Source organism: Staurois parvus, unplaced genomic scaffold (assembly GCF_062004578.1).
Source record: "Staurois parvus isolate SC_StPar_1 unplaced genomic scaffold, SC_StPar_1.0 ptg001298l, whole genome shotgun sequence".
Taxonomy (NCBI): Eukaryota; Metazoa; Chordata; class Amphibia; order Anura; family Ranidae; genus Staurois; species Staurois parvus.
In genome coordinates this window covers 136,698-149,988 of record NW_028319094.1, presented here as the reverse complement: position 1 = coordinate 149,988, position 13,291 = coordinate 136,698, and the positions used below count along the sequence as shown (strand labels likewise).

The window sequence follows — 13,291 nt, the reverse complement described above, 5'->3', positions numbered from 1 at the left end:
GAAACGCTCCTCATTCATGTATTTCTCCCGCATGAAACCGCTGGATGCTTTAAGGGTCTCCATTAGATCACATTGCTGGCGCACTGCCTGCTCCATACGCTCCAGCTCAGGCTTCATAGCTTGCCGCTTCGTGCTCCACACACGATCATAAGATGACTTGAACTTCCTGAGGTCATTTTTCATTCTGAGCAGCTTGTCTTCCTCCTTGCCGATCCTTGCCACATGGGCGGCCACACGGCCCCGATAATCCGCATACGATTCCCCTCCTTTAGGGCCTTTTCCCAGGTCCTCAATAGCTGGCATGTCAGGACCGGTACTAGGAGCCCCAGGGGTCCCTCCTCCTGGATCATGGCCAGGCTCGGCCATCCTCTCCTGGGTAGTGCCAGAAATGTAGTCCCTGGCTCAGACTGAGGCCTAGCAGGACCTCACACAGCATACACCACACACTGTCTGTGCAGCACCACGCCCACTTCCTCCTAACGACACTCAGCTGTAGGATAGCTGGAGGGATCCTAGAAGGGTGTCTGATTGCTAAGCTGCTCCTCAACTCTAATCAGTGCACCAGATTGTATATAAGATTTGTATCTGCCAGTGTGTGGTCAGCCATCTGGATTGGAGTGGAGTCTCCCTCCGGTGGTGGCCAAGAGGTAGTGCGGGCTTTGAACCGTGACAACGCCTAAGGGTGAAACAAATCTTAACGCCTAAGCACAATTTTGCAACTTTGAAACGTGTTAGTAATACCGTCTATATCATCACAACTACTTTGTGCATCCAGGTGGATTACAGCAAATTATTTTCAGGACAAATTGGGCTTTCATTTGGTGGTAAATGGTAATGGATATCTCCTGATTTTTTTTTATTATCAAAACAAAACTGACCCAAAATAGTAAAAAAAACTTTTTTTTTAAATTTAGTTGTATATTTCTGGCTACTACCATAACAAACCACCAAAGAACAACCCAAAATAGTTTCTCCTGCTCCTGACGATCGCAGCGATACCACATGTGTGTATGTTTGTTGTTGTTTGTACCCGGAGTACGGCCCAGAAACAATAGTGCGCTTTTTTTTTTTTTATCCTGCCATTAACTCGCACTGATACTAATTTAATAATTAAAAAAAAAAATCCTGACCCTTGACCCTAACCTTTGTCCAAACACTAACCCTGGCACTTACCTAGATCAAACCTTGATCTAGGTATCTCCTGATTTTTTTTTTATTATTATTAAAGGAAAACTCACCCAAAATAGTAAAAAAAACCTTTTTTTTCTTAAGAATATTTATTAAGTTTTAACCACTTCCAGTCCGGACACTTTTACCCCCTTCCTGACCAGGGCAATTTTCAGCTTTCAGCGCTATCACACTTTGAATGACAATTGCGCAGTCATGCAACACTGTACCCAAATTAATTTTTTACCATTTTTTGGAGACAGATAAAGCTTTATTTTGGTGGTATTTATTCACCGCTGGGATTTTTCTTTTTTTTGCTATGTAAATGAAAAAGTCCAAAAAGTTTGAACAAAAGTGTTTTTTTTTTATAAAATTTTGCAAATAAATAATATTTCATCATTAATCTTTGCCAAAATGTATTCCGTTATCTTTTTAGTAAAAAAACAAAAAAAACAAATTAGTTTATAACCAAAAATTATAATTTTTAAACATTTTTTTTTACATTTTTATTTTATTTTTTTATATTATTATTTTTATTTTTTTTTATTTTTTACATACTGTCACCCTAGCAGTACAGTGTCACCATGGTGACACTGTACTACTTGTGGGGGGTGATGAAGATTTTTTTTTTTTTTTTTTTTTTTTTTTACAATGATTGCTTTTACACCCATATAGGATGTAAAAGCAATCATTTCTCTTTCTCTCTGTGTGCATTCCTGCACTCGTTGAGAAGTACTGAGTGAGCTGTGATTGGTCACAGCTTGTCACATGGTACAAGGCTGTTGTGAATAGCCCTGTACCATGTGACCTCTGTGATCATTCACAGATTTCACACGTAGTAAGCAATGATGTCAGAAGTGACATCTTGCTTACTACTCTGCATGTGATCACTGATTGGCCAATCAGTGATCACATGATTGGTTCCTCGTACAGAGGTCCCGTCCGACGATCGGTGTTTCACTGTGTCCGGAGGACACAGCGGGCACTGTATCGCGGTGCTGCGTGCTCCAAGGGAGCGCGCACAAGCAGGGTGCGGGGAGGCCGTTCATAAACGGACACTCGACCCTGTACTGCCACCGTCTGGCCGTTTATATGCAACGGCCGGACGGGAGGTGGTTAATGAGAGAAGACAGATCCTAATCAACATGGTGCAGTAGTGATGGCATACATGATACTAATCAGCTAGTCAGCATGATACTAATTTAAAAGTTAAAAAAAAAAATCCTGACCCTTACCTTTGACCCAAACACTAACCCTGGCACTGATCTAGATCAAACCTTGATCTAGGTATTTTTTATTTAATTTTTTTATTTTTATTTATTTATTTTTTTACAAACACTTTTTTTTTCCTTTCTGAAAGGACAGAGAGATACAATGTATCTCCCTCCTCCCATTCAGAGAGAGAAAACAAGAGGGGTGGGTTTCACAGTGACTGATCACTTTGATATCCAATCAGAGGCCTGCACAGTGATCATGTGACCCGAAATTGGGAGTTCCGCATCCCGATCGTTAGAACGGGACCCAGGGCTCTCACTGACACCCCAGTCTGTGTGCTGGGAGCGCACCCGAAAAGGTGAACTTATCCTTTATTGCACTCCAGTGCTTAAAATAAATTAAAATGATACAGCAAACTAGTCAGCATGGTAATAGCACGACAAATGAGACATACTTAGTGTAATGGGGGGCCGTGACAGGAGACATTTGAAGGCCACCAGAGTACAGAGTTTGCAAAAGAGAGAAACAATAGGAATGGTATATCAAGGTGGTGGGCAAGTAGTTCTTGTATGAGAAGAAAGAGAATAAGGGAAGTGCTAGCCATTTGAGAGTGTACCTACAGAGGATGAGGTGATGACGAGGTTTTGCCAATACGATGCGTGGACTAAAATGTATGCATACGCCATCCACTCTCCACCAATGTCATTGAAGAAGAGGGTAAAAAAGGGGAAACGTCGCAAAACTGAGGGGTTTGAGATAGGTAAGTGGGAATAGAAAGGTAGAGTAGGAGGTAAAGAGGAGGATCCATGAGCAGAGAAATCGGCCGGAGTGAGTAACAGTTTAAAAATTAATAGTGAATGATACGAGAGAGAGTGCAAATGCTGGGGTGAGAACGTAAAGGGGGAGTTTTACCGGGAGACCTAGATAGTCCAAAGAGAGAAGAGGAGAAAGAGTAAGAGGAGGGAGGAGACAGGAGAAATGGAAGTCAGTCATTTCGGGAACCGCCATGGGAGAGGTCGAGGAGACGTCCCACTCCAGTTGCCTCATGAAGGTCTATGTTATAAAATGGTGTCCCATATGAATATAAGCCTAGGTAGGGGGGGAAAACCAAAGGAGCAAGAAATAGCTGAGGTAGAAGTAGATAGATAGCGGAAGGAGACAGAGGGGGAGATCAATTGAAACAAACATTGCATAATTAATGGCTTAACAACGTGTAACAAAAAGCATCCAGTCAACTAGACCACCGAGCCGATGCCACTGGATTCGTAGGAGAATTCGTTGGGCAAAACCCTTTTTTTAAATTTAGTTGTATATTTCTTGCTACTACCATAACAAACCACCAAAGAACAACCCAAAATAGTTTCTCCTGCTCCTATCGATCGCAGCGTTACCACATGTGCCCAGAAACAATAGTGCGCATTTTTTTTTTTTTTTTTAATCCTGCCACTAACTCGCACTGATACTAATTTAAAAGTTAAAAAAAAAAAATCCTGACCCTTACCTTTGACCCAAACACTAACCCTGGCACTGATCTAGATCAAACCTTGATCTAAGTATTTTTTATTTAATTTTTTTTTTTTATTTATTTATTTTTTTACAAACACTTTTTTTGTTCCTTTCTGAAAGGACAGAGAGATACAATGTATCTCCCTCCTCCCATTCAGAGAGAGAAAACAAGAGGGGTGGGTTTCACAGTGACTGATCACTTTGATATCCAATCAGAGGCCTGCACAGCGATCATGTGACCCGAAATTGGGAGTTCCGCGTCCCGATCGTTAGAACGGGACCCAGGGCTCTCACTGACACCCCAGTCTGTGTGCTGGGAGCGCACCCGAAAAGGTGAACTTATCCTTTATTGCACTCCAGTGCTTAAAATAAATTAAAATTCTGGCCAATGGAATGCATTAACGCTCAAATTCCTGACGCCCCTAAATGCGTGTGCAGTACGTGGCTTAGACTGCCATTTTTCCTGCCAGGAGTTGTGGCCTTCTTAGAGGCTGAACAGACACCCTGTGTGCATGAGGCCTTTTACATTTGACTTTTGAATCCCAGTACAGCTCTTTGTTTTTCTCAGCGTACTTTTGAAATACTTTGCTGACATATTGATCAGTATTTCACTTTCAACCAATCATCATTCTTCAGGAGTTCATTAAAGCTACTAATAAATCTTCTTCTTTCATATTGTAGGTTTCTCTGGGAGTCTGGAAATGGCGGTGAGGCTCTACTGGATCGGAATCCGCGTCTTCTTACTGTCAGTCAGGACAAGGAGTTCTGTGTTTATGACGTCTGGGCTGCAGACGGGAGAGTTGACCTGACCCGTGTTTGTGTATGTGATAAAGACAGGCTGAGACAGCTCTGTGCAGAGAATCATGTCTGTAAGTGTGATGTCTTATGTCCTGTTACCATCAACGGCAGTAAAATAAACATAGTAATGGCTGTAGAACGATTAAAGCTGGACTCCAGGAATTCATCCATTTTTATGGGTTACTAGGGGTTAGTTTCAACGAGGGGCATGCCACCCCGTGACCCTAAGGGCTCGTTCACACTTGACTGTTTTACCAACGCTTGCCAAACGCCCCTATAGCGTTTGGCAAGCATTGGTCTGGCGTTTGCGGGGCGTTTTTCAATGCTCAGCAAACGCTCCGCAAACGCCGCATGCGTGGTTTAGCGGCGTTTGCTAGGCATTTGCCGAGCGTTAAAAACGCCCCACAAACGCCTATAATGAAGTTTGAATGGTATTACCGCTCCGCAAACGCCCTGCAACCGCGTCGCCACCGCAAACGCCGGCCGGACGTTTGCAGAGCGGCACCACAGACTAGAATAGGAGGCTTCAATGCCTCCTGACTCGACCAAAGGCTTCCGTTTTGCCGTGAGGCGACGCTAACGCTCCTGTTAGAACAGCACCATGTGCTGCAATGTGCAGAATTGTCAGAGGCGTTTGGGAAGCGGTAAAAACGCTTCCCAAACGCCTCTCTGCCGCCTGCACACAACGCTAGTGTGAACGTAGCCTAAAACAAATTTTTACTGAGTGCCGGGAGTGCAGTCATCACTATACGTCCGGTGCTCGGACGCCGGACCTTCTGGTCTCAGCAGCTGCAGCTGCAGAGTCGTGTGCAGCTGCTGTAGCTGCCCTTCCCCTGAGCAGAGAATCATGTCTGTAAGTGTGATATCTTATGTCCTGTTACCATCAACGGCAGTAGAATAAACATAGTAATGGCATTAGAACGACTAAAGCTGGACTCCAGGAATTCATCCATTTTTAAAAATGTTATGGGTTACTAGGAGTTAGTTTCAATGAGGGGCATGCCACCTTGTGACCCTAAAAATAAATTTTTACTGAGTGCCGGGAGTGCAGTCATCACAATACTTCCGGTGCTCCGACACTGGACTTTCTGGTCTCAGCAGCTGCCGCTGCAGAGTCGTATGCAGCTGCCACTGCAGAGTCGTATACAGCTGCCACTGCAGAGTCGTATACAGCTGCCACTGCAGAGTCGTATACAGCTGCCACTGCAGAGTCGTATACAGCTGCCACTGCAGAGTCGTATGCAGCTGCTGTAGCTGCCCTTCCCCTGAACAGAGAATCATGTCTGTAAGTGTGATATCTTATGTCCTGTTACCATCAACGGCAGTAGAATAAACATTGTAAAGGCTTTAGAACGATTAAAGCTGCACTCCAGGAATTCATTTTTAAAAATGTTATGGGTTACTAGGGGTTAGTTTCAATGAGGGGCATGCCACCCTGTGACCCTAAAATACATTTTTACTGAGTACCGGGAGTGCAGTCATCACTATACTTCCGGTGCTCGGATGCTGGACCTTCTCGTCTGAGCAGCTGCCACTGCAGAGTCGTATGCAGCTGCCACTGCAGAGTCGTATGCAGCTGCCACTGCAGAGTCGTATACAGCTGCCACTGCAGAGTCGTATACAGCTGCCACTGCAGAGTCGTATACAGCTGCCACTGCAGAGTCGTATGCAGCTGCTGTAGCTGCCCTTACCCTGAGCAGAGAATCATGTCTGTAAGTGTGATATCTTATGTCCTGTTACCATCAACGGCAGTAGAATAAACATTGTAATGGCTTTAGAACGATTAAAGCTGCACTCCAGGAATTCATTTTTAAAAATGTTATGGGTTACTAGGGGTTAGTTTCAATGAGGGGCATGCCACCCTGTGACCCTAAAATACATTTTTACTGAGTACCGGGAGTGCAGTCATCACTATACTTCCGGTGCTCGGATGCTGGACCTTCTCGTCTGAGCAGCTGCCACTGCAGAGTCGTATGCAGCTGCCACTGCAGAGTCGTATGCAGCTGCCACTGCAGATTCGTATGCAGCTGCCACTGCAGAGTCGTATGCAGCTGCCACTGCAGAGTCGTATGCAGCTGCCACTGCAGAGTCGTATGCAGCTGCCACTGCAGAGTCGTATGCAGCTGCTGTAGCTGCCCCTCCCCTGTGCAGAGAATCATGTCTGTAAGTGTGATATCTTATGTCCTTTTACCATCAACGGCAGTAGAATAAACATAGTAATGGCATTAGAACACATAAAGCTGCACTCCAGGAATTCATCCATTTTTATGGGTTACTAGGGGTTAGTTTCAATAAAGGGCATGCCACCCGGTGACCCTAAAATACATTTTTACTGAGTGCCGGGAGTGCAGTCATTACTGTACTTCCGGTGCTCTGACGCTGGACCTTCTACTAAAAAGATAACTGCATACATTTTGGCCGCGATTTATGAAGAAAGATTATTTATTTGCAAAATTTTACAAGAAAAACGTTTTTTTTTTCAAAACTTTGGACTTTATCATTTATATAGCAAAGAAATAAAAATCCCAGCGGTGAATAAATACCACCACAATACATTTTTTTAAAAATGCTAAAATATTCATACGGGTACAGTGTTGCATGACCGCGCAATTGTCATTGAAAGTGTGATAGCGCTGAAAGCTGAAAATTGGCCTGGACTGGAAGGGGGCGAGAGTGTCCGGACTGGAAGGGGGCGAGAGTGTCCGGACTGGAAGGGGGGGAAAGTGTCCGAACTGGAAGGGTGCGAGAGTGTCCGGACTGAAAGGTGGGGAAAGTGTCCGGACTGGAAGGGTGCGAGAGTGTCCGGACTGGAAGGTGGGGAAAGTGTCCGGACTGAAAGGGTGCGAGAGTGTCCGGACTGGAAGGTGGGGAAAGTGTCCAGACTGGAAGGTGGGGAAAGTGTCCGGACTGGAAGGGGGGGAAAGTGTCCGGACTGGAAGGGTGCGAGAGTGTCCGGACTGGAAGGTGGGGAAAGTGTCCGGACTGGAAGGGTGTGAGAGTGTCCGGACTGGAAGGGTGCGAGAGTGTCCGGACTGGAAGGGTGCGAGAGTGTCCGGACTGGAAGGGTGCGAGAGTGTCCGGACTGGAAGGGTGCAAGAGTGTCCGGACTGGAAGGGTGCAAGAGTGTCCGGACTGGAAGGGTGCAAGAGTGTCCGGACTGGAAGGGTGCAAGAGTGTCCGGACTGGAAGGGGGGGTGAAAGTGTCCGGACAGGAAGGGGGTGAAAGTGTCCGAACTGGAAGGGGGGTGAAAGTGTCTTGACTGGAAGGGGGGTGAAAGTGTCTTGACTGGAAGGCAGTGAAAGTGTCCAGACTGGAAGGGTGCAAGAGTGTCCGGACTGGAAGGGTGCAAGAGTGTCCGGACTGGAAGGGTGCAAGAGTGTCCGGACTGGAAGGGTGCAAGAGTGTCCGGACTGGAAGGGTGCAACAGTGTCCGGACTGGAAGGGTGCAAGAGTGTCCGGACTGGAAGGGTGCAAGAGTGTCCGGACTGGAAGGGGGGTGAAAGTGTCCGGACAGGAAGGGGGTGAAAGTGTCTTGACTGGAAGGGGGGTGAAAGTGTCTTGACTGGAAGGCAGTGAAAGTGTCCGAACTAGAAGGGGGTGAAAGTGTCCGAACAGGAAGGGGGTGAAAGTGTCTGGACAGGAAGGGGGTGAAAGTGTCCGAACAGGAAGGGGGTGAAAGTGTCCGGACAGGAAGGGGGTGAAAGTGTCTGGACTGGAAGGGGGTGAAAGTGTCTGGACTGGAAGGGGGTGAAAGTGTCCGGACTGGAAGGGGGGGGGGGAAATGTCCGGACTGGAAGGGGGGGAAATGTCCAGACTGGAAGGGGGTGAAAGTGTCCGGACTGGAAGGGGGGGGAAATGTCCGGACTGGAAGGGGGTGAAAGTGTCCGGACTGGAAGGGGGGGAAAGTGTCCGGACTGGAAGGGGGTGAAAGCGTCTTGACTGGAAGGGGGTGATAGCGTCCGGACTGGAAGGGGGGTGAAAGCGTCTGGACTGGAAGGGGGTGAGTGTCTTAACTGGAAGGGGGGGGAGTGTCCAGACTGGAAGGGGGGGAAAGTATCTTGACTGGAAGGGGGGGAGTGTCCGGACTGGAAGGGGGGAAAGTGTCCGGACTGGAAGGGGGGGAAAGTGTCCGGACTGGAAGGGGGTGAAAGTGTCCGGACTGGAAGGGGGATGAAAGCGTCTGGACTGGAAGGGGGGTGAGTGTCTTGACTGGAAGGGGGGGGGGAGTGTCCAGACTGGAAGGGGGATGAAAGCGTCTGGACTGGAAGGGGGGTGAGTGTCTTGACTGGAAGGGGGGGGAGTGTCCGGACTGGAAGGGGGATGAAAGCGTCTGGACTGGAAGGGGGGTGAGTGTCTTGACTGGAAGGGGGGGGAGTGTCCGGACTGGAAGGGGTGAAAGTGTCCGGACTGGAAGGGGGTGAAAGCGTCTTGACTGGAAGGGGGTGAAAGTGTCCGAACTGGAAGGGGGTGAAAGTGTACGGACTGGAAGGGGGGAAAGCGTCCGGACTGGAAGGGGGTGAAAGTGTCCGGACAGGAAGGGGGGTGAAAGCGTCCGGACTGGAAGGGGGGTGAAAGCGTCCGGACTGGAAGGGGGGTGAAAGCGTCCGGACTGGAAGGGGGGTGAAAGCGTCCGGACTGGAAGGGGGGGAAAGTGTCCGGACTGGAAGGGGGTGAAAGTGTCCGGACTGGAAGGGGGTGAAAGCGTCTTGACTGGAAGGGGGTGAAAGTGTCCGAACTGGAAGGGGTGAAAGCGTCCGGACTGGAAGGGGGGTGAAAGCGTCCGGACTGGAAGGGGGGTGAAAGCGTCCGGACTGGAAGGGGGGTGAAAGCGTCCGGACTGGAAGGGGGGTGAAAGCGTCCGGACTGGAAGGGGGGTGAAAGCGTCCGGACTGGAAGGGGGGTGAAAGCGTCCGGACTGGAAGGGGGGTGAAAGCGTCCGGACTGGAAGGGGGTGAAAGCGTCTGGACTGGAAGTGGTTAAGGCAGTTGGGGAAAACAATGAATAACCTATACTGCTTCTCTTTTCATTCACCATAGGTATCCCATCCTCGGTGTCGGTGCGCCTGCTGTCCCTTTGCGATCATGACATTCTTCTTCTGGTTAGTAGCTCTGTGCTGGTACACCTCCACTATACTGACAAGGGGAAGAAGCTGAAGGTCGTCTCTTGCGTGTGCCTGGAGCTGGATCCGGAAGCTGCAGAACGTATCTCCGATGTCTGCCTGAGCCATGAGATCCTCTTTCTCCTGGATAACCTCGGATTCATTTGTATCCTCCCGACAGGACCTGGTGTAGCCAGGCTGCTTGTATTTGTTGTGTGACATAAATGTTTTATCCTTGTGATTTCCTTAGCACAGCGGCTGCAGATGCATTTGACATTGTAGATGGGTGCCCAGCGATTGTTATGGAACTTCCTGAAAGGACAGACTCTGAGGCGGTGCAACCACTCGACTGCATTGTGGTCAGTCCAAACCTGGATCTCATGGTGGTCTCTTCTGGTTGCTCCCATTTCCTTCCCTTGAAGCTGAGTAAAAGTTTTAGGTAAAAGCACTGCGCAAATCCTGTATAATAATAATAATGATAATTGGTAAATCCCCCCCCTCTCCAGTGCACTAATGCCAGTTTGACTTTGTCAGGGGGGGCTTTAACCCCCCCTTTACCGCAAAAAATGGCCCAGTCAGAAAAAGTGGAAAAATCCTCTGGAGGGCGAGGGGTTAAAGCCCCCCACCCCAGAGGATTTTCCCCCTCTTTCTGACCGGGCCATTTTTTGCGCTATGGCGCTGTGTTACTTTAACAGACAATTGCGCGGTCATGCGTGCTGCACCTAAATGAAATTTGCATCCTTTTTTCCGCACAAATAGAGCTTTCTTTCGGTGGTATTTGATCGCCTGTGCGTTTTTTTTTTTTTTTACATTTTTTGCGCTATTAAAAAAAAAAAGAGACAATTTTGAGAAAAAAACTATATTTTTGACTTTTTGCTATTAAACATGTCCAGTAAAAAAATTTTAAAAATCAAATTTCGTCATAAATTTAGGCCAAAATGTATTCTGCTCCGTGTCTTTGCTGGGGTTTAATCTCTCCCCCTCCAGAGGATTACTCCCCCCCACCCGTACTCTTCCTGACCCGGCCATTGTTTGCGTTATGGCGCTGTGTTACTTTAACGGACAATTGCGTGGTCATGCGTGCTGCACCTAAATGAAATTTGCGCCTTTTTTTCCCCACAAATAGAGCTTTCTTTCGGTGATATTTGATCGCCTGTGCGTTTTTTTTTTTTAATTTTTTGCACTATTAAAAAAAAAAGACACAATTTTGAGAAAAAAAAATATTGTTGACTTTTTGCTATTAAACATGTCCAGTAGAAAAATTTTAAAAATCAAATTTCATCATAAATTTAGGCCAAAATGTATTCTGCTCCGTGTCTTTGCTGGGGTTTAACCCCTCCCCCTCCAGAGGATTACCCCCCCCCCTTCCTGACCAGGCCATTGTTTGCGTTATGGCGCTGTGTTACTTTAACGGACAATTGCGCGGTCATGCATGCTGCACCTAAATGAAATTTGCGTCCTTTTTTCCGCACAAATAGAGCTTTCTTTCGGCGGTATTTGATCGCCTGTGCATTTTTTTTTTTTTTTGCGTTATTAAAAAAAAAAAAAGATAATTTTGAGAAAAAACAATATTTTTGACTTTTTGCTATTAAACATGTCCAGTAAAAAAATTTTAAAAATCAAATTTCATCATAAATTTAGGCCAAAATGTATTCTGCTCCGTGTCTTTGCTGGGTTTAACCCCTCCCCCTCCAGAGGATTACCCCCACCCCCTTCCTGACCAGACCATTTTTGCGCTATGGCGCTGTGTTAGTTTAACGGACAATTGCGCGGTCATGCAACGCTGCACCTAAATGAAATTTGCGTCCTTTTTTCCCCACAAATAGAGCTTTCTTTTGGTGGTATTTGATCGCCTGTGCGGTTTTTTTTTTTTAATTTTTTGCACTATTAAAAAAAAAGACAGACAATTTTGAGAAAAAACAATATTTTTGACTTTTTGCTATTAAACATGTCCAGTAAAAAAATTTTAAAAATCAAATTTCGTCATAAATTTAGGCCAAAATGTATTCTGCTCCATGTCTTTGCTGGGGTTTAATCCCTCCCCCTCCAGAGGATTACTCCCCCCCACCCGTACTCTTCCTGACCCGGCCATTTTTTGCGTTATGGCGCTGTGTTACTTTAACTGACAATTGCGTGGTCATGCATGCTGCACCCAAATTAAATTTGCGTAATTTTTTCCCCACAAGTAGAGCTTTTGTTTCGGTGGTATTTGATCGCCTGTGCATTTAAAAAAAAATTTTGCGCTATAAAAAAAAAAACGCTGACAATTTTGAGAAAAAACTATAGTTTGGACTTTTTACTAAAAAAAATGTAAAAATCAAATTTCGTCATAAATTTAGGCCAGAATGTATTCCGCTCCAAGTCTTTGCTACAAAAAAAAAAATCCAGATACGTGTAAATTAATTGGTTTACGTGAAAGTTAAAGCATTTACAAATGGTGATGTAGATACTGGGATTTTTATTTTTACTAGTAATAGTGGCAATCAGCGACTTATAGCGAGACTGCGGCAGGCATTCTGACACTGGGGGGGGAACTGACTTGGTGTCACGGACATCCCCAGTGACACCAATACAGTGATCAGTGCTAACAAAAAGCACAGACACTGTACTAATGGCACGGGGCAGGGAGGGGTTAACATCTGGGGTGAGCAAAGGGTTAACTGTGTGCTGTTTTACCGTGTGCTGCGTGTATGTGCTTCACTGTAAGCACACTGCTTTGCATGGCTCTGCTATGCAAAGCCATGCATAGCAGTGTGCAGGAGCTGACGGGAGAGAACTGTATATGTGTGTGTATATATATATACAGTTGCAAGAAAAAGTATGTGAACCCCTTGGGATTATGTGGAGTTTTGCATGAATTGGGCATAAAATGTGCTCTGAACGTCATCTAAGTCACAACAATAGAAGAACACAGTCTGCTGAACATAATACTACACAAACATTAGATGTTGCCATGGTTTAATTGCACATAACATGTAAACATTCACAGTGCAGGGAGGAAAAAGTATGTGAGGCCCTAGCTTAATGACTTCTCCCAGAGCTAATTGGAGCCAGGAGTGAGCCAACCTTGACTCCAATCAGTGTGATGATATTGGATGTGTTGCTGACACCTGTTTTGGGTTTACTGGTTTCAAGAAGCACTGTCTGATGTGAACCATGCCTCACAGAAAAGAGCTCTCAGAAGACCTACGATCAAGAATTGTTGACTTGCATGAAGCTGGAAAGGGTTACAAAAGTATCTCCTTGAGCCTTGATGTTCATGTGTCCACGGTAAGACAGACTGTCTACAAATGGAGAAAGTTTAGCACTGTTGCTACTCTCCCTAGGAGTGGTCATCCTGTAAAAATGACTGCAAGAGCACAGCGCAGAAAAGGTAAAGAAGAATTCCAGAGTGTCCGCTAAAGACCTACAGAAATCTCTGGCACATGCTAACATTTTTGTTGACACATCTACAATAAGGAAAACATTAAACAAGAATGGAGTACATGGGAGGACACCACGGAGGA

At 46.2% G+C, this 13,291-nt stretch overlaps 1 protein-coding gene across 1 annotated transcript in view; it reads left to right on the top strand.

Annotated features, from left to right (window-relative positions):
* Nucleotides 1-13,291, top strand: part of SPG11 (SPG11 vesicle trafficking associated, spatacsin) — a 162,486-nt gene that overhangs the window by 19,034 nt on the left and 130,161 nt on the right. The window contains exons 3-5 of the mRNA XM_089660972.1: nt 4,570-4,757; nt 9,724-9,951; nt 10,050-10,224. Of these exons, the coding sequence (XP_089517098.1) occupies nt 4,570-4,757; nt 9,724-9,951; nt 10,050-10,224 (591 nt within the window). The remainder of the gene's footprint in view (nt 1-4,569; nt 4,758-9,723; nt 9,952-10,049; nt 10,225-13,291) is intronic.